Genomic DNA, 22,094 nt, shown 5'->3' on the forward strand with positions numbered 1-22,094 from the left:
TACATCAAAACTGTATGCAGGACTAATCAAAGCTACTACAGTGCTCCGTTATTTTCGTCTTTATTCAGTTGTATTATTCTTCACATTATATCTGTCAGTACATTTGAGAGATGATGGAGTGCCCATTGTGCAAAAAGTTGGCCCTGGTGTGAGCAGGAGGTTAGACAAGATGACCTCCAAAGGTTCCTTCCCACCTATATCATTGTGTGATAATAACGATTGAGACTAATGATTGAGGTTGCTTGTGTTTTAATAACTACTGCTCTTGTTTAAAGACTTACTGAAATCAGTTCTGGAAAGGAGGGGAAGCCCTTGCTTAAATCAACAAAGAATTTTTCATTTGTTTCACAAGTGTTTGTAAGGACTGAACTCTTCATCATACTTATGTATATTTGTAAATGTTGTGTCTCTCTTTGAAAAATGTAATAAGCAGTTTAGAATATTTTAAATGTATGTTAAACTCTTACTAAATAATTTGTATATCTATGGAAGGGGTTTTTTTTTGGTTAAGGTATCATAATGTGTTATATTATGGCAGCTTCTCCCTGATCTTTTTCATTTCTAATTTTATTAAAAAGACTTGTGGTAATTTCTACTAATTTCCAGAGTAATTCTGTTGTGTTTTCATTCCTTGTTGTGCTGTTTTTTGGCTTTTTTTTAATGGAGCCTTCTTGATTATTATTTGATATTTTATCAAATGCTGAAAGTAAGAAGAGTTAAAGTTGGGTGTTGCTGTAACTCTCTTCTCTTATTTCACCTTACTTTGTCACCTCGTTTGTCTTTAGAATCTTCTTCCTTGGTTTAAGATAGATTTGGCTATGCAGAAAAGTGTTCTCATATTGCAAAATTTCCACCTGAAGTTCCACATCATCATCCTTTAGGCCACTCACTGGCATACACAAGAAAGGGAATGAAGACTTGGATAGATGTTAGTGAACAAAGCATGATTGACTTCTACATGCTTAGCTGAAGAAGTATTAAATGGTGAAGGAACAATTTAGTGATTTTTTTTTTTTTTTTTTAAACATTAACTCATTCCATGCTTCTTTTCAAATTATAGTTACATAGAAGTTATTAAGAAGTAATTCCATACATGTACACCCTTATTGCAAAGTAAGTGTTTTTATTTACTTCAGTGTTGGGTAAATTAAACTGAAATAAGCTGGTATTTTGGAATAGAGTATGGGCATAAGTTGTTGTTCAGAAAACAGCTATTTTGGTTTAGATAACCCTATTACTTCAGTTCAAATCAACTTTAAGGTGTTGGCCCAAGACTGTGCGGAGAACATTTATTAAATTGGAAAAAGTATTTATGGATGAGGTGCTGGGGTACCAAAAGTAAACCCATGTGATCAATACCATGAAAAAATGTGTTAAAATGAATGAAGAAAAATGTAACTGACAGCTGAGTCTCTCTGAGAACATCTAGTTTTCCTGGTTATTTTTTTCTTTTTGCAAACCAAAACTTTGGTTACTTGTAAGTCTTTAAGGGTGAGTGTACTAAAAAAGAGTAGCACAAATCTAAAAATTAATGTAAAAAAAGGAATTGCTCTTGCAGTACTTTTGGTGATAACGTTTTCTTAAAGGGAAGTCAGACAATTACTGTGATACAATCAGGTTCTTGAAAGATCCATGCTTTCAAAGGGATTATGGTTTTACATACCAAGCTGAGATATCTAAAGCTATTTCTTCCTCATGTGATGAATGTTTAAAAAGAGTAGCCTTTTGAAGTCTCTCATGGATGCTGCCAAAACAATAAGGAACCTAGCGTTGTAGACTTTTAGTTTGTTAGGTTCTTGTTGCAGTTGATTAATGGTGGGATCTAGAGGTCAAACAGATGCATCACAATAACTTTTCCTTCAGCGTGAGTTTCACTGGAGTGTAGTAATTTTTAATGAGGAAAAAAAGAATCTTTTTTTCTGTGTGTAAAACAGAAGCACTACTGAACTGTCCTCCTATTAATAGTGTTACGACAGCAGGGACCTGTATGAAACTTTTGGCTTTTGTCAGTATTTCGTGCACTGAGCTAATATAGCAGTGTGCTTGCTCCTTTTGTCCATCCCTTCATCTGAACTGAGAATTGTGAAGCTGGCCTATACATATGTCTTCATTGGGCAGTGTCGATGACTTTGACTATGTCAGAAAGGAGAAAAAAAACCCAGGGGTTAAAGCACTTAAATAATTAGAAATCCCTGAAAACTGCTTGGTTTACCTTATAGCAAAAAACCTAGCATGTCCATGTCTATCTGTGTCTATGCTATCACTTTTCTGCATGCCTTACAGAAATGTAAGAGGATTTTAAATTTTTTTTTTTTTTTTTTTTGGGAGGGATGGCTAGAGGATGCTTTTGATATTAATTTTCCTGCACAGATATGCTGATGACAAAGAGCATTGAACTGAATTCAACTGCCAACAAAAATGATCTGAAGCTTTTTAAAGAAATATCCCACTGGCAAGTTTGTTTAGTATTTAACTGGTCTGTGTAGAACGAAATGATAAGTGAAATCCTGTTATCTAAACAAATGTTATTTTTAGAATATCTTAAAAAGACATCTTTCAAATTCTGTATATCAAACATTTTTGCCCTATAGCTTTATAGCAGCTTATTACTAACAAGGAGGATTTCTTGCCCCACAACAAAATAGAATCTAGGGTTTTATTGACAAGAGAGATACGGTGACTGCTAGGATGTGGTTTTGCAGTGAGCATTAACTTTCTATATCTCTCATCTATAAACTTTTAACCCATGTCATACAATTCCTTTGAAAATTTTGACTTTTAGATGATTTACAGTTGTCAGCTCCAGACCTTTCAGCATCTAAATAGTGTCCTTTAGATGATGCTAGTAAATAAGAAGGAAGTGGGTTTTGGATTTGGTTCCAATTATGCAATTGTGCCTTTTCTTCTGTTGTGGCTTAAAAAAAAATCTCTTGGAAGTTTTAATATCCTTCCTGTATTTAATTACAACCAGGCTCCAACAAATACTGTAATAAGTTGGTTTCTCTTGGATTGAAAATCTGCAAGAAGTATTTTACATTTAACATTTCTGCAATTTTGGAGTGTATTTTTTCCCAGATTCCACAGACAGGATAATGCGGTTAATATTGTTTGTATTATATGATTGTTCATGAGACACTTCTCTGCTTCTGATTACTATGGTTTAGTTTGTATTTGCCATAGCAAACTCTTAACCTTCTCAAAATTTTGAAGTGACCCTAGAAAAGCCTAGCAAATTGGTATGAATTATTTTCTGTATTCCATCTTTGTGCTTTAGTTTGGCAGTTAGTTTACTGAGATAATGGTGAGGTTTAGAAACTATTAGTTTTTGTTTCTGCATCACTTTTTCCCAAGATGATTGTGTTTAAGGTTTATCTATTTAAGGTGCTTTTAGTGCTCTCTATTCAGGGGCTTCATGACATGTCTTTTACAAAGTATTGAGTATAGGTGAAACTGGTAATAATTATGTACCACCTGTAGGATATATATGGCATCACAGGATCCCTGAGCAGTTAAGTTGTGTGAGAAATATCAATCTTGGAACTCAAGTACTGTTCAGGTGTCTTGTTGCTTCTCTGCTTGCAAACTGAGAGTTGCAAGTTGACTGAATACAGAGAGAAAATCTGCTTTTTTGGAGGTCATTGCTGCTGATGATTATGGAGGCCGGCTAGGAGGACTGTTGCACAGTTGTCTTGTTTTGGGTATGGTTTGAATAAGTGGTTCTTTTTTACAAGCTTATAAAGCATCATCTTTGCAAAACATTGTATTCTTAATCTCCGTCATGATAAAAAATTGTGTATGCACTGTATGGAGATGTCTTTTTCACTGCATAGCTCTGATATGGAAAGATAGTAAAATTTGAATTAATGTGAACATTTCTTTAAATATATACAGTGCATTAAACACTTTTCTTGGCTACTATTCTTGATAATTTCTATTGAGGACATCAGTATAACTAAGAACAGAACTTAGCCCTTGGGGTTATAAGTAGCCAGAATTTTATTGAATAGACCAGAAGACCATACTAACATGACAGTAACCCAGTTTAATATTGGCCTCTGTGGAATGTGTGTTGTGTTTTCTAATGATTAGTTATGCAAAAAGTTGTTGGTAGATCATACTCCAGCTGGATCTTGGATTTATTTAGTGGCTTTCTTTACTCTGTATACCCAGATGGCAAGGGAATTTCTTCTTTAGCTGCTATCTGACAGTAAATTCTGTGCCTTTTGTCTTTGGTACTATTGTTCTTGTGCTAATGAAACTAAGGCTGAGCGTGTTGCAGCTTCATTTTCCTGTGTTGAGCTACCTCTGTCATCAATTAGAGAAAGACTAGGAAGGAGATAGAAAAAATATGCCCCTTTAATACATAGAAAAAATAAAATGGCTATCTGGAGTGGGTAGGGGAGAGAGTTTGAAGACAAAGGAAGACATTTCTTTTAATGAGTTTATTATTTAGATGACCTTTGAATAAGGGTGTAATTCTGGAAATGGAATCAAGATGTTTGTTGTAGTTTATTACAGCAGATCATATTTCGGGATCATGCTAAGTATTAGGAGAAGGAGGATAACCTGGGTAGTTCAAAAGAAATGGGAATGATTTAAGCAACTAGTAGCAGAATAAGCACTTTTAGTGTACCCCAAAAGCTCAGCCCCCCCTCTAACTCATGGACACCTTCAGAAGTCATTCTGTAAGTTGATCAGATTTGGAGAGGGCCTTTCAACACCTTATGCGCTATATATTTATGTAAATAGCAAGGAAAAGGGCTGTAACTTGATGGAAGAGATTTCAATTTTATGTCATAGAAGATTTTAAGTTAGCAAAACAACTGATTTCTATGTGCTGTTGAACCTCTGGAACTCTAATAAACCTTAACAAGTATGTAATTTTTGGGTATGCTGATGGAATGGTAACTGAGGCTTTAACACTGCTTGGTTTGATCGCCTCAGATAGCTCTGATTGAAATTTCTCTGTAGATTATAATTTGTAAAAAGGTGAGGTAAAGGATGGTGCTGAAACGAATTTGGACTAATGGCTTCTTTTTGGTCTGATGGAGTTCTGCTGCCATGACTTTGTTTCATGTTTGTATTATTCAGCGCTGTATTGTTTCTGGCTCATCAATTAAACTGCAAACTACTCTTTAGAGTAGTGACATGTGATTAGGCCAGAGGTCATAATTCGTTAGTTATGTATTATATTATAGTGAAAGCTATTAAAAAAAGCATAAAGACGATGGTTCAGGACTTCAAAAACAAGTATCCATTAAACTCTGTCTAAAAGTCAGAGTCCAGTTATTTGTAAAAATGCTTTGCCTTCTTTAGAATGAATATTTCTAGTGCTAGATTTCTCTGATAAAAAATTTTGTGAAGTTCTTTTCATTCAAGCTTACTCTGTAATATAACATTTTGGTGTTTTTGTGGTACTATTTAAATATTTTTGTAGACCTACTAAGGAAAATCTTCCTTCTTCAAAGAATCATTTACAAATTTGTTGTCACTATTCAAAGTGCAGAAATGCATATTTTGACTCCAGACTTATTGGTAATAACCCATTTACTTCTCAAATCAGATAGAACTTTGGACCTCGTTTCTCTGACTTGCATGCTGTTTAACAGCTCTGTAGATGAACCACGTCTGTGTTGTGGACAGCATTAAGGTGCTCAAAAAAGCATTGTGGACGACTGAATGGTGGGCGTTCATTAATGCTGCAGAGGCACAGAAATACAATCTTGTGCATTGTAAAACATCCTATTTCAGACATTTCATTCAATTGCATGGGTTTGTTTCTTGCATCATCCCTGTAGTGCATTAGCAGATAAGTACTTCATGGGCAGTGTCCAAGATCTTTGTGTTAAAACTAATGCCAGTGTTCTGAGATAATACTATTATGACCAGAGGAGATTTGGCTGTGATAATAGGGGTGGAATATTTGAACATTTCTCACCCAACCAAATAGACATGGCTCGTTTCTGTACATGCCTCCCTATGTATCGAATGAAAAATCTAAAAATCTACCTGCTTGCACTGCTGCAGCACAAGTACTATTATTTTTGTGGAGGGACAATTCTCCACAGATAAGATGAAAATGACATTGTCAGGAGCAGACAAACACACTTCTAATGTGTTATAATATTAAAAAAAAACTGTGTAAAATGTAGCAGAAGAAACTTTTTAAGTTGAATTTTGGCTGGACTTAGTAAAGCTGTGTGAAAATAAAGAGTTTAATGCATTTAATATTTCAGTGGATATATATTCTTTCTTCAGAGAAGATGGAGACTTGAGGAAATGATTGTAGAAGTGTCATTTATAGTTAAGGTTGGTCTGATATGTCTGTTATCAGAGTCTGATTTTAATTTTTATGACTTTGCCAATGTTTTAACTGTTTTGGTTGAATTTTCCATGTCATGGAATTGCCAAAAAGTGATTTGTTTTCAAAGTTACTATTAAAATGATTCATCTGTTTCCAGGAACAAGTTATGGGAAAATAGGTTGATGGGCGGCTTTTTTTTTTTTCTTTTTTTCTTTTTTTTTCTTTCTTTCTTCCTCCTCCTGAGAAATTCAGCGCCTTCATTCTTTGGAGTGGAAACTTGAAATCTGACAGATGAATCACACTTGTTTCGGGGAAGTGTCTTTTGAAAGGAATGCAGGGTGGTAGAAGGTGCAATGTGTATGACATATGGTGTGCCTAAAGGCTGGTAGGGACTCTCTAGGAGATTCGGTGGAGTGTTTGGGCTGTGGATTCCCGAATAAATTAAAAGTAAATATTCAATAAGTACCTACTAATTAAATGAGTCAGAAATTTGACAGAAAAATAGTATAGGACTGTGTGATTAAGGTTTGTATATAAGTGCACCAAGCTCTTGCACAGAGTATACAGACTATCTTTGGAGGTTTTTTGTTTAACTTGAATATTATTCTTTAATAGTTTTTTTTTTTTAAAGGGACAGATTCCTTAGAACTGTTCCTGTGTTGTTATGAAGCTGAAACAGGAATTTTTCAGTGGTTGAAGCAGTATGTTTTTTTTTACACTTTCAGAAAAAGCTTATTTGTATTTTATTTTAATCAAGCCAATGTAATTTATTCTTCATTTTAAAATGTTGCTTTCTTCAACCAGAGCTCATTTAATTTTTTTTTTTTTTTCCTCTTTCATGCCAGTGCTGTCTAATAGATTCTGTGGTCAGGATTTTTATTTCTGATCCTTCACCTAAAATTCATCTGAGTGTGTGTGTAGGTTTGTTGGGTTTTTTTGTTTGTTTGTTTTTTTAAAGTGGAGACTAAGGAGAGATAGGAGTCTATTTAACATTTACTTTCTCTTGAAACTGTGTGCTGAATAATATATATTTTTTAAATTTCAAGTCCTACATCTGATGCAACATTAGTTGCATCAATCTTTGCTATTCTTAATACTAATTGAATCTTAATCAGGAGATGATCTCCATGCTGTGGGAAGCACAGAAGCATTCATTCTGGTCTTTTATAAGCTCTAAATAGCTCATTAAAAAAATCATTTGTAGATCAGGTTTTTTTTTTGTTGTTGCATTTCACTCAACTCAGCAGTTCTCTGCTATGCCAAATGCCTTGTGTTTTTGAAGACGCCTCAGTTTCTCTATATTTATAGTCTAAGCTTTTTTTTTTAATAAAGCAAAAGTTGTTTTCAGCCATCATTTTCACACTAAAAAAGTATCTGCACAACCGTGCACTTTAAAGTCTGGTTTGCTCTCTTAGTTTTCTTCCCCTCTGAGTATCTGTGTTCAAGATAGGGTTTTCAAATACATTGCCTTTGTTTTTCTCAATGCATGTTTTTTTTTTATTGTTTCTGGTTCATTAAGCACCACCTAGCACATCATTTCTGTGACTGGGATTTGCTGTGGCTGTTTGAAATGGCTAACTTTAACCAGCACGTCCCACAAGCTGCATGTGATTACTGGCACAGAGTTGGATACCTGCTTAAGTGTCTGGTTGGAAGGCCCTAAAACAGGACCTAATATGAATATGAATTTAGAACACATCTGTTCTAAAACTGTAGTTATTTGTCATTAAGGATTTGATTTTATCTTCACAAGATTGTATTTGTGGCTGGGATTATACCATTTGTGGATGCTTCAATGCCAGGAGTTTTCTTTTGCGAAAGGTGAATTCATGATCAGTTTATGGAGGTTCACATTAAAAGAAATCAGCGTCACTGGAAAAGAAAACACTTTTTACCCAGAGCACAGTGTTCATAACGTGACCACAGACATTTTCTAAAGGCAGTGTAATAGTAAGCCTTGGCCTACGTGATAGTAGTCTTGCTTTTCTAGTTAGTTTTTGCAGACCTCTTCGAAGTCATTCATGGAATTTGCGGGCCTGCAAAGCACTGGTTGAAAGCAGCTACAGTACTAGTGGCTCTTGAAGGGGAGGGGAAAAACAGTGTGGAGAGGGATTATGGGATGATAGTTGTGAATCCAGGAGAATGTCAGACCTGCTGCCTTGCACAGATGTAGGGGCACCAGTGATGAATTTGTAAAATCTTGCTCCTTTGTGTGCTGTGGCTTTGCTGTGCACCTGCATGGGGGGATGTCTGCCCAGCCTATGGGTGTATGGCACTCTTGAGCTGATTTCCGGGTCCTGCAGAGCTCTCGACTCCAGGCTAGATGGGAGGCCCTTACGTGCCCAGAGGTGAGGTGATGTTTGTTGACAAGGGAAGGCTGTGGCTTCCTGCTGGGCCCCTGTGGAACGGGCTGCCTTGAATTGTGGCAGCTTTCTTGCCTCTGTGCAAGGCAGTGGTTCCTGCTGCCCAGTTCATTCTTGCAGGAGCTTGAAACACAGTTGCCTGCCTAAAAACTGGTAGAACAGCACTGTTCATTGTGGCGTGGTGCAACGTCCTGAACCAGTTGGTTCAATTCTTAGGATGTAGTATAAAACGTGTGTACTGTCTATGGCAGCAGCAAGGTGATTGCAGACTAGTAAGAACTTATTTCTACTCTCATTAACCTTTGTGGCTAAATGTAATTAGACTTCAGCTGGAAGAGTGGCGTTTTCTTCCAAATGGAGTGGGGTTTTCTCGGTAAAGATAGAGGGTTTTGGTTTTGATTTTTATTTTTTAATGAAAAAGACACTCAAGGAGCAAGAGCCAAGGGTCACCCCATGCACGTGTCCATGGAAGCAGCTTCAATACAAATATACAAATGAGAAGGGCGACGGTAGGTAATTGCAAAAGCAAAATTAATCAAACCTGAATGTTGATTTATTAGTGTCAAACTATTTATTGCAACATGGAAGGGGGAAAACATGTAAAGCAGTAAAATCAGTCATTAGGTAACTACCAGCATAGGATCAGTGATTTTAAGAGAGCTTTGTTAGTGTACACCAAATGAGGATGGTGGTCTTATGATCAATTTTTTCTCATGTAAAGAACTTTTTTCCATGTCACCAGAAGTATGGAGAAGGTATAAGTGGAAGATTATTGGCAACATAACAACAGAAGGCACTGAAATTCTCCAGGATGATTTTTTTCTACAAAGTTATAAATTAATATTTGTGTTACTAGTTCAGTAGTATAGCATAAGTTATCTGTGCTGCTGTAAAATGCCTGTGTCTCAAAGTTCCTAAAAGACAGTCTACAAGCCTACTTTAAGAAAAAGTAAACAAAGAATGAGAAAAAAAAATTATCTTGGCTAAGAGTCAAAGCCTTGTTAAGATACGAGGCAGGAAAGCGGACGCAAAATTGGAGGGAGAAGAAAGCAAAGAATATAATTAAAATGTTATTTTCTCCTCTTTCCAGTTACCTGTCTTCTTTTGTTATTCATATACACTTGTTGAACTTGCATCTAAATGATTGATTGACTCGGTGAACTCTTTGTAATAAATTATGTTTGATGTACTATCTTGAAAAAAATCTTTTGAAATTCTGTCTCTTCTCTTTGTCTGCTCACCTTGTGGCTTTTAATATCTTGTTTCTCATCTGTCTGATTCCATCATAAGCTGAGCATAACTTTTCAGACCTTAATGCAGCTCTCTTTTTGTTCTGGTTTAAGTAAGTATGTAATGCAAATATGTGATTTGGCCATCAACAATAATATCAGAAAGGAATGTTGAAGTGTGTGTTCCCTTTATTGATGTGAAATAAAGAAATGCTTATCTGTAGATATTTGATAATACACATTTACCGTGCATAGATCTGTCTCTGCAAGCAAATGAATACAGAGATGTCTGTATCGTTGTATTACATCTGCTTTAATGTTACAAATACAAAGGTTACTTTTAAGGATTAGTTCTTAATTAAAGGAGAAAAGAAATGGGTCTATAAGGTTTCAGGAAGGCAGTTTTAAATATAGATTTAAAAATACTTAACTGAATATGTAATACAGATGTACCCAAACTTTGTTTTGAAAGATTGATTGTACTATAGATATTCCTACTGCAAGAAGTGTCTCTAGCAGTGAGGTCCTAACTGAGTCTTGAATTACAGGGGAATTTGGAGAAACAGACTTATTTTGTTAAAAACATTTTTTCTAGGGGATATAATGTCTGTAGAAATGTTCAGTTGGGACATCTTTTTTATGCTTATAGTTGAGCAGTTTGCTTAACAACCGTAAGGTACAGATACATAAATTCTTTGTGTTCTTTATGAAGTACATAAAATGTATATGCTGAAAGATTTTTTTGGATAGTGCCTTTTTAGTGAGAGTAAATCTTTGGAGAGACCAGAGAGAATAAACTGAGCCAGGAAGAGAGGAAAGGGAAAAGCATGGTAATCCTGGAACTGTCTATAACAGTTTGATGGGACAGTAGAAATAGAATTGTCTTTTAAGTCTGCTGAATTCATCAGAGAGTTATTATGAAAGGGGCAAAAGGCTGCAGGGTTCACTCAGCTAAGTGTGTTTATACATAAAACACAAAGCGCTGAAATATGTACTTTGATGTGGTCAATGTAAGTTTGTTTGATACTACTACTACTACTAATAATAATTCTTTTTGGCTGGCTGATTTGGGTATGAACAAGGTACCCAACTCAGAGAAGGAAGTCAAAGGGAACGAAAAGCCTTTTTCCTTCATGATTCATTGAAAAAACAGTAAGTAAACCAGTTTCAGCAGGACACATCGGCATATGCATTCAAGCAAGTGATCGGTATATTGAAATGGAATTATTCTTCAGACTAAGTATCATGTTGAACTGGGGCCTTGATATAGTCTAAGCACCTTTTAGTTCCAGAATTGCTGTCTTTACTAAGCTTCTGACTTCCCTGGTATTTGCTGTCTATTGCTACTGAAACAAGTCTTTGACCAGCAGCTTCAGTGGTGCAATTCCAATATCTAGAAAGTATTGTTTTAATTCTTTTTTTCCTATGGTAGTGTGAACAAATGCTTTGGAGAAATCTAGACGTGTATGTTTTCCACCATTGAAAGAATTATATTAATCTCATTGAGAAAGCTGAAGCAATTTGCAACACTCTGTTAAAAAGATTTTTTTAAGGGTGGAAGTTTTCTTGTGAAACTTCTTGTGAAGAATTTTGTTTATGAAACTCATAGCTCTATTTCTACAGCATAGAATATAAACAAATAAATGGAATGAAATTTTGGCTCCATTATATTAAAAATCACTATTTTAGGATTTCTGTTTCACTTGGTTTTAATTCACTATGTCCTTCCCAGAGTTAAGTTAGGTATAGTGTTTCCTTCCAGAACTGTGAAAAGTTAAATGCATATATTACAGAGGGCATTCTTGTGTCTTTAAAAGTAAAAGCCTGTTGTAGTGGATGCATGTCACCTGTCAGTGAAATTGGTGTGGAATAAAGCAGCTATTTGTGTTACACACAAATACAGAAGAATATCTAACGATTAATATTTCATCATCATTGCATAGCCATTTGCTGTGGTAGAAAAAAATATCACTGTGGAGTGTGACCCCAAATTGAAAAATGACAGGAATGATGGGTCTAGGGTAGGTAGTGTTATTAATAAATAACACACTTTTGTGACTCATTAAACTCTCTCTGTAATAACGGTGTGTTTCATTCTACGTTGCTGAGGAAAGTTGCAAACCAGAAGAAAAGTCTTTTCCACGTACTCCCAGATCCATTTCCTTAATTGCTGAGATTTTCCTGGGGACTGAAGGACAGACTAGACATTGTTCAACATTTTAGCAGAATGAAGTGACACTGGGCTATAATAAGCTGCAGCTGAAATCCAACTACAAAGTGTTTTCCAACAGTACTCAGGAAAAAGGCATTGTATTTGTAGTTAGTATATATGGATATAGTTTTTGGCAGCAGTTAAATTCTTATTTGCTGTGTATTTTCCTAGGTTTTCTGCTGAGCTAAATCACTGTATCCATGATTTACAGTTAAATATTTGCTTTAAATGCGAGAGTGACACATTCACATTGCCTTTTCAGCATATATGGAGAAAGGAGAAGAAAATGAAACGGCATTCTTTTTCTAGAAATTCTGATGTAATTCACATATTGGAATGTGAATAGTGGACTATGAATTAATATCTGCATGTTTTGATGTAGATTAGACTGATTAGTAGGCACAGAATAGTGTAAACAGTTGGATTATCATAGCAAATTTCTTCCATCTAGGGGAGAAATATGAAGAAAATATTTTTGAAAAAAAAATGGTCACATGGCCTATTGTTTAGGCAAGCAGTTGCACTTACTGGCACAACTAGTTTCAGTGTAAAACAAATATATTGAGTCTGGTGAATTAGTGATAACCTTGCACACTAACTGTAATGCTTTCTTGTGTTACTTGGCTTCAGATATATAGCCACACACTGTCTTCCCTCGAAGAAGTAAGAATAAAGAGTCTGCCATTGATTATAACAGAACCACTGATTTTCATGCATTACTGCATCATAAACGTTCACTTCTCTTACCTAAGATATATTCGTGCTTACAAAGTATAGATTTTCCCTCTGAAATTATGGTTACTAAATTAGCACGCCATATTTTTCACAAAATTAATCTTTTTCCAGTTTTGTCTGTCTGACTAATAACTTGATAAATCTCTACTTATCTTCTAATGGCAGATGATTTATCAAGGCCTACCACTTAATTAATATTACAGAGCATGTGGGGAGCTGAAGAATTCGGAAGTATTTTCCATAGCTTGGACATGTAAAATGAGAAGCATAGGAGAAAACAGAAAGATAATCTTGTAACTGAGAAAAAGCCTTTGTGATTTAAGCATGGGATTGAGGTTCAGGAAATGGTGAGTTCTATCCCACAAATCCATCATGCTTCCCACTAGACTTTGGGCAAGACACTGATATATTTTTTTTTTTTGTTTGCTGCAGTTGACCATTCTGCAAAATATTTAGTGTAGTACTGTCTTATCTCTTAGGGTAGTTTAATGCTAGATTTGTCTAGCTTTACTACTGTTATAGGACATGTATTATTTTTTGAGTTTATTGAGTTGTACTTATACAAGCATTTCCATGATAGAGATGTAGCCTGAAATTTTTTCATATTAAAAAAAATACATAATAGGTATTATATAAAGGATACTTTTGTGACATAAAATATTTTAACTTATGTATCTGAAGCACATATAAATAGACAGACATCTCAGAGAAGTTGTCAACGAAGTTTCAGCTTTCCTGAATACTTTACTTTTTCTCCATTTCCAGGTTGCATGTCTCACTCATGTAGCAGCTAATTACCTTAATTGCAAAATTGAAGCAAAACGCTGGGGTACTGCTCATGGGAGTATTGTTCCGTATCAGGTAAGCAGAAAGCATTAGGTTTTTTTGCTCTTGGAATTCATGATTTTGTGTGTTATGAGATTGAGAACTAACTTACTTTTCCCATGACCTGCTGTAATCTGTAATGTGTCTGTGTCTAGGTAGGACAAAGTTCTGTTGTTCATTGTCATTTCTGCATTTTGCATATTTCTTTGGCAGCAGCAGATTAGTAACAGAACACTGAAATAGATCAAAGGTGTTTGCTGAAATTGGATGACTTTAAAGCTAGTATGATGACTTGATTGGTTTTCACCTGACAGAGAAACCTTTTTTTTTTTAAGGGTTACCTGACTTCCATACCAGTAATAAATTGAAATCTTTTGCCTCTGAATTTTGGTATTTTTATCTTGTGAGTCTACAAGAACAATGTAAATGACCATGAAGATCTGGGAGTTCTATGTATTTGTTGTTTTCTATTGATTTTGCTACAAATCACTGTGGCTCAGTGAGACAACAGGTTTGCAAAAGGAATTACCCAGACCTCACATCTCCCCAGTGGAATTCATAGTCTGCTACATCTAATGAAGTGTTGAAATTCCTTAAAATAACATGACCGTCATCATATAAACAAGCACAGGAAAAAAAAAATTACTTCAAGTTTTATCTTACTTCTGGCTAGTATGGGAAATTTTTCCAGTAAACAAAGAAAATTTTATTCTTTTCTAGCTGAACATTTTGTATTCTTGATGGAATTCATGCTAACTTATGGAGACTTGTGCGTATATTTAATTTAAAAAAATCTATTTACTTCATAATTTTTGGCACTTCTCATCAAATAGTCATGTTTGCAAGTAGCTAGGCAGAGCCTGTATTTCTCAATTTCTGGCTGGAGTCCTTTAAATCCTGAGAGGGGTAGTTTCCAGCATTTGTCTGGGAGAACTGCCCCTGAACACCACTCAGTTTCTTTACCACCTCCTTTCTTTTTAGAGAAGGTGAGGGGAACTCGATATATTGTCATCTTCCCAGTGGTGGAGGCAGTGGTGATTATAACATTAACAGGTTTGCTGCTTGTGGCCACAGAAACTCTGAAGGAAAAATCTTCCATCATTATGCAGAACACTATCACTGTCACAGCCAGGCCTCCTCAGGTCTAAAACTAAAATCAGCTGGTTTTGTAAGAGCTACTTGAGCTAGGAGACTTTTTTCAGTACATACCACTGCATAGTCAACTGTCTTGTTATGAATTTGCTCGAACAGATTGCAGATTATCTCAGACCGATGGGGAGATGTTTGTTTCTGCAAGGATAAGTTTGGCACTGCAGTATTCTTGTCTCAGGTGTAGTGCAACACAGCTATGGCTGTGCTACACTCGGGTTGGCATGGTGTGGCAGTATGGCCATGTTTTCTAGAACCAGCTGTGCATGACCCAGTGTAACCAGGCTTCCACTAGACAAGTAGTTACATTCTGCTGTGTTTCTGTGATGTGACCTTTTGGTGCAACCCTTTTTGAACTTCGGTATGTTGAAAGTATAAAACAGAGCTGAAGTGTCTGAAGTTTGTATAAGCAAAACAAAAAACCTGACTAAACAAAACATTTTATCATCACTGTACTGCAGTTGGCTGAATAACTGAAACTTGCATTCTTTTGTGTCCTTTTGCCTTTGTTTTTCCACAGTGAAAATGAAAAGAAAAGCATACATTGAGTATCCTTTGTTTCTTTTTACATAGACAGCCCTCTAGATATACAAATTTTGAGGAGATTGTTTTAGCTTCTGGTTTAATCTAGATTAGTCAATATGTAAAAAACTGTTTGGGTTTTTTTTTAATAAATCCTGTCTAAACTATGGTTCCTCTGTTTCTGTATGCTGTTTCTATAGTAGACATTAGAAATATTACCTCAATATTATAAACAATTTTAATCTGAATTTTCTTGTTCATAAACCAGTAATTAGGGTGGATTTACTATGGGTGGAGTTGTGTGTGTCTGTTTATGGCTCATCTGTTAACATTCCATCATCTAGCATGGTTATAATTCTGATTGTAACCATAAGTATATTATGCTTTCTAGAGTTTATTTTTCGCTTTACTAACATAAGCTATACTTAGACTGCAAAGCTCTTCAGAAACTTGAATTGACCCTCACTGTTACTATTGTACTGCTTTTATAGTTGCTTCCATAGCTCATTTGTAATATAGTTTAGAACAGAACTCTGAAACCTGACTTCCATCCCTTACCCAAGTTATTGAATATACTATCTTTTGCTTACTAAACTAATATGTGACTATCACAGTGCTAATTTTTACAAATAAATGTGGGTTTTTTTGTTTCAAGATATTTTCTGCAAGTGAACTATAATTTGTTCAAATAATAAAAATCATGTTTCAGAAAATTGGATTTCGATATATTTCAGAACAAGTATGTGGTAGCGAACTCTTGGGTTTTTTCTGATGTCCTCAACTTCATTTTGTTGTCATTTGCCGTATCTTGAGTTTTCACACAGGTAGTAAATTATAACTTTGAAGTGATACAGAGCCTGCAATCCTGTTAAAAGGTGTCAGACTACGTTAAATCTTGGAAGATTGGGTAAACATGAGAGATCCTTTTATAGATATTAAAAAGGCAAGATCTAAATAATTTACATCATCTTTCTGTGTGACAGAGGTCTGATCAGAGTCAAGCTAGAGTAGTGACCAAAATTTAATAAAAAATATGTCAAAAGCATCTTAAATATGTACATAAATAGTACTTTTTTTGCTTAGTTTTTACAGTTAAAGTGTTCTAGTGCTCTGTTTAATACATTCAGTAGTGTATACTGAATGCTATTGTAGCTTTTATTTCATTGAGCTTCAATTGAATAATTTTGTTCAGAATATCTTTGCAAATGACTCTATTTTTTTCTGTTTACAAGGCCAAATTTAACTTTGAGTATATCTCTGTAATTTCACTGAATTCCCTGTTGCTTCTTGACTGAAAAACTATCAGCATAATTCGTCCCTGAATGTGTTCTCTAGAATGACCTTTCTTACTTTTCCTTCTGTATAAAACCAAAAAAATTGAGCATTAATGGGCAGCTGGGTTTTCTCTTTCCTGAAACTACCAAGATGTGTAGGACCTTTGAAAATCTATTTCTGGTCTGAGCAACAAGCACTTAATGTAAGAGATGTGAAGTCTGGTGTGCAAGGACTTTCATACTCTTTTAAGGTTTTTCTCATTTGCTGATAATGTGCTGACTTTGCGGCATGATCATCTGAAATGTCTGAGTTTTCAGTTCTGTGTGCTCATCACCAGGACACAAAGGAAAGGTTTTGAACTTCTTTTGAGTGTACAATGTCTTTCAGGGTTCCTGTAAAGTTGTCTGTAAAGGTTTGCCATAGGTTTTCAGTGGAGGTGAACTTTGCAATGTGCCACAAAGATGAAGAACTCTGGATTCTAATCAACCAAAATCAGAAATAGATTTTTAAGTGCTGAACCCTTCATGAGAAATTATCTACTTTGAGCATACCTGCTTTTTAATCAGAGTGATGTAGTTTGAATAGGTCACTCCTGTGATAGTGCATGTAATCAGATCCCAATTTACTTGGTTTCAAGTGTTAAAACACAGCCCAGAACTCAAGGTTTGTATCTTAAATGTAATTAGTGCAATTTTTTTAAACAAGTTTCTATAATGAGACACCTTGTTTAGCTACAGCTGCTTCATGATTATCCAGAGGAAATCAGGGGCTTAAAAGCATCCATCCGGTTTACATAATTGTGCTGAAAAGTAAAGTTACATTACTGTCTTTCATTTGGGGTGATAAGGTCTTCCCTCATTCTTGTGGTTTCAGCAATGTAGCTATCTTGCCTGTACCACACGTGAGATCTAGACATTCACTTTTTCATCTTCCAATGGGCCCACTCTGAATGGATATTCATTCTCCTGAGAAAGTCTGTTGTAACCTGCGTGTTCACAGGGTGTTTCCTGTGGCAGCTTATCACCTTGCCATCAGACACCCGGACAACTTGGGAAGCACTTTCAGGGGCAAACTTTCAGCAGAAGGCATCGGGCTGTTTTCTCTTGGGCCATAACAATGAAAGTCTCTTTAAAAGCTGAGAAACCAAGCTCTTACAGATATCCCCACCCCCCAATGAATATGATATTATTTCTGTTCCAGATTTGGTCTGAAGACTCACAGGGTCTTCTCGAGTATACTTCAGTATATTTTCAGAATGTGTAAAGGGCATCACCATTCTGCACAGAAATTGAAACCACATGACAGGAAAGAAATTATTATTTTAACCAATTATCTTTTCTGTTGACTGATCTGTGTATTGTCATAACTCATCAGACCCAACATTAATGGTTTTTATGTTAGAGCATCACTTAGATTCTTTAAGCATCAACTTCTTGTTGTGCTAGGCATAAAATTTCCTTTGTATGAGGAAACTGTCTCTGTGTCAAAGGTCTTGCAGTTGAAATATGTTATGAAAACCAAAGTATAAGCTCACAGGGAAGTGAAAGGTATACGGTAGTAGGAAGATGAGTATAGTCATAGATGTAAATATCCCTGCATTACTTTTAGCATCTGCATCTCATACTTTTTGCTTGTGGAATTTCAGCCTGTCCAGGAGTCTTACACAGAAAATCCCACTCACATCACTTGTCTCATCACAGGAACAGAGAAATGCCATAAGTTGTTACTTAGCCGATTCATCTGTCAGAGATGCTTTTCATACAAAGGCACGACGTGCACACCAACTTTCCAAACTCAGTTCTGGAGAATCTCACAGAACTTTTCATTGCTCTCTCTCTTCCTCTCCCTGCCCCTTTCTTTCAGTGGAGAGGACAACAGAATAATGTCAATCATTCAGAAATTTCAAACTGCTTATTCCACACAAGAACTGTGATGTGTAATCATTTTCTTTTCTGTCTTTATGTGGTTTTATTGGGATACTTCTGCAGTTAGTGTGCCTTGGAATTAAAATCAACAAAGAATAGAACTTGGATTGTTTGCAAAGTTTTGTTTTGTGCGTGAAACTCTCCTTAAATAAGTCCAACATGGATGTTATGGGAGAAAATTTTTCTTCTCTGTTGTGGCTTAATCTAGGAGAAGATGGAACTTATGCATAGGAAAGAAATAAAATACAGATATTATCTTTTTGGGGGGGGGGGGGGAGAGTTCTAGATTCAGGAAGTGCAAGATGGCCCTTCTTACTCTGTGAACCTTATCTACATAATACTCACCTGCACTATTTAGACTGCCTTGGGAGCCCATTGTCCTATGTTGTTCTAAGCAATGAAATATCACTGCTGAAAGTATTGCCTGTTTGACATGATTAAATGTATTCATAGATCAACTGAATAGAAACTTTGTGCTCTCAAGCAGCAGTGTGCTCTCTCACGCTGTATGGTTTCAGTTTCCAAAGAACAGTTTGGCCATCCTCAAGATAGGTGTCTTGACTCATATGATGAATACCCAATCTCCCAGATACTTTAGTGGCCTAGTATATCTCCTTAAACTACTTACCTGCAGGTTTGTTTTTTTAACTAGCTGCTTGCTTTCTATCTTTATCTTAGAAGGCACAGGAAAGAGAGAAGCCAGAAAGGCCTGTGTCATCCTGGATTCTGTAAAACAGGAAAACAAGGATATAGTTTGCAGGACTTCTTTTCTTTCTTTCTTTTTGGACAAGTTTGTATTTGTAGATTTCCTTACTAGATTCTTCAGAAGTGTCTTACTGTGGTATGACTAGATTAACTACTGACTGCACAAACGTTTTGGTGTTATTGTGATTATAAGGGACCACAGCTGGTGCTCTGCTTGGTAAGAAGCGCTGGAGTAGGGATTCTGTTTCTTTGCCATTTTAGTCAATGAAAAGGTATAGTAATCATCTGTGGGAATCTGCATAGAAAGCTGCCCATTTATGAGGAACGAATTCTAGTTATTCAAACCTGACAACATTATATTGATACCTTTCTGGTGATCATCCTTCAGTGAGTGGACAAGCCTCTCTCCTGGGCAGAGCGGCTGTCTGGAAACCAAATCAGTAGGTTTGCCTTGGGCAGTTTTAGATATGTGCTCAGTGTATAATGTGAGATGTAGTTATGAATTCATTCATACATATGGTATCCTGTCACAGACACAGCACTTTAAAGAAGCTGACCTTGTATTCACATAGAACAGACAGCTTCTTCCCTGTACACAGGAAATTTTCAGATGGAAATTAAACATATTTTTAATTTAAAACCTGATACTTTTTTTTTCCTGAAGGAAATCCTCCTGCACCTTTCTACTTTAAGCAATGCCTGCAAGATATTTTTTTATGTCTTATACTTTGAATTTGCAAAACAGATAAGGATAATCACAGTTATTAAGGAATGATAGCTGATAATTGAGACTGTCTCATTTGCAACCTCGTCCTGGGAAATGTCACGGACTATTTTGAGTCCATCATAAAGCATTCTTATGTATGTACTTATGTATGTTTGCACTTATATCACAGAATCACAGAATCATAGAATGCTTTGGGTTGGAAGGGACCTTGAGAGATCATCGAGCCCAACCCCCCTGCAGTAAGCAGGGATCGAACCTGTGAACTTGGCGTTATTAGCACCATGTTCTAACCAACTGAGCTAACCCGGCATTCCATATGTGTTTATGCTCATTTAAACTGGGTGTACATTAATATTATTAGTCTGTCACTTGTCTGTGGTCACAAGAGAAGAATGCTAACAAAACCAGGATCAGAACACAGGTGTACTGATATTCAGTGTCATTTAGTGGACATACTTGTCTTTTATGTATGCTGTTCATTGTTTCCTCCATATTCATCCATTGCTGGGGTGAGTGATCTAGTTTGTATTATTTACAGCAGCATGGTTAGCCTCCAAACATGTTGCAGGGGTACTGAACATTACAGATTTGTATATCCATGTCAAATTGTAGTTCTTAGGAAGGGCAGTGTAACAGAGCCCTGATCAGTAGATCGCTCCTCAAATTGTGGCTGGTTGGAAAAAGATAAAAGTAGGATCTATGGGCTTGTAGAGGAGATACTGGCTGCAACTGGATCACTGCTTTCCTCTAATCTGCTTATCGGATCCTGGGCAGAAGAATAAACTTTGCTTTTCCTTTTCTGAAAACATGTTTCATGGTTGTTGTATAACTATATATAGTGCAGCCACTCAAAAGCGGAAACATGTTTAAACAGTCTGAAAGAGAACTCAGGAATCTGTGTGCAGCAGTATCACTCAATGACTCCTGCCATAATCATCCTGCATATATAAATAGCGATTTGTATTGCCATTGTAACTAGAAACCCTAATAAAATACCACAATCCCTTGTGCAATGTATTGTACAAGCAGGACAAATCAGCTCTTTCTGGTCAGTAATGGGGAATGAAACACAAAGGAATCACTTTAAATGACTGAAATGAGTACAGACTTTGGCAGTGTTCACAGTCTTTTAAAGCTATATTTTCTTAAGAATTTGAGGATCTGGTGATTTATGGTGAATGATATTCACTCTTGGGGCACAGGAGAGATTAAGGCATGTCCACATGATGATATTAACTTTATGAAGACAGACAAATGAATAGATAAAAAAACCAGGAAAATTCTTACCATTGTTCAATTGATGTTCAGGTGCTTGCTTTTTCTATGTGAAGCTTGTGACAGTTTGGTTGGAAAATGTTGATTGTTATGGAAGGGTATGTCCACTAGATGTCATTCATGTAATCTAGTTTTTGTTGCAGCATTTATTTCTAAGGAGCTATGTAGGATGGTAGATACAAATTATCAGCATTATTAGCTGCTTTTGTATATGCAGTGTTTTTGACTTTATATATGTGTGGTGTGTTACAAAATAATATTCTGATTGTCTCTGTGATGGGTTTGACATATCATCTAGTCTAAAACTTCTGTCTTTACATGGCTTTGCCTACAATTACATTGTTGCATGAGTAGATCTGTTATATAAGAGCACCCAGGTGAGCTGTACATATAGTCTGTAGCTCTTCTGCAAGGAGAGACATGAGTACAGAGGTAAGGACGTTATGCCCCAAAGGAAAGCGTAAGTATCTTGTAACTAATATAATTCCACCTAAAATATGTTCTTTTCTAAGCTCTTTACACCTCAAAGGGCAGTTCTTTAGAAAAGTGTAAATCTAATTAGGAAAGGCGGCTCAAATTTCATAAACTTACACAAGTGGATTTATATACTCACAGATCTTGGCTGTAAAACTGTGCTTACAGTACTTGATTTGTGTCACTGTATTAATAATGTGCGGCATTTCGAATAGAATCACTTTAATCAAACTTAAATGAAATCCTGTGTGCGTGGACAAATCAAAGGTGCATCTGACCATTCAGTCGGGTGGGTTGGTAGGATTGCACAGATATTAGCAAAGAGTGCTTGCACTCCCCACCTCCCTCCCCCCATCTTTGTAGTATGACATGTG

General features: G+C 36.0%; 1 protein-coding gene across 1 annotated transcript in view; it reads left to right on the top strand.

Annotated features, from left to right (window-relative positions):
- SUGCT (succinyl-CoA:glutarate-CoA transferase) overlaps positions 1 to 22,094 on the top strand; it is a 336,377-nt gene that overhangs the window by 50,038 nt on the left and 264,245 nt on the right. The window contains exon 9 of the mRNA XM_075704878.1: positions 13,609 to 13,704. Coding sequence (XP_075560993.1) covers positions 13,609 to 13,704 — 96 coding nt within the window. The remainder of the gene's footprint in view (positions 1 to 13,608; positions 13,705 to 22,094) is intronic.

Source organism: Pelecanus crispus, chromosome 2 (assembly GCF_030463565.1).
Source record: "Pelecanus crispus isolate bPelCri1 chromosome 2, bPelCri1.pri, whole genome shotgun sequence".
Lineage (NCBI taxonomy): Eukaryota > Metazoa > Chordata > Aves > Pelecaniformes > Pelecanidae > Pelecanus > Pelecanus crispus.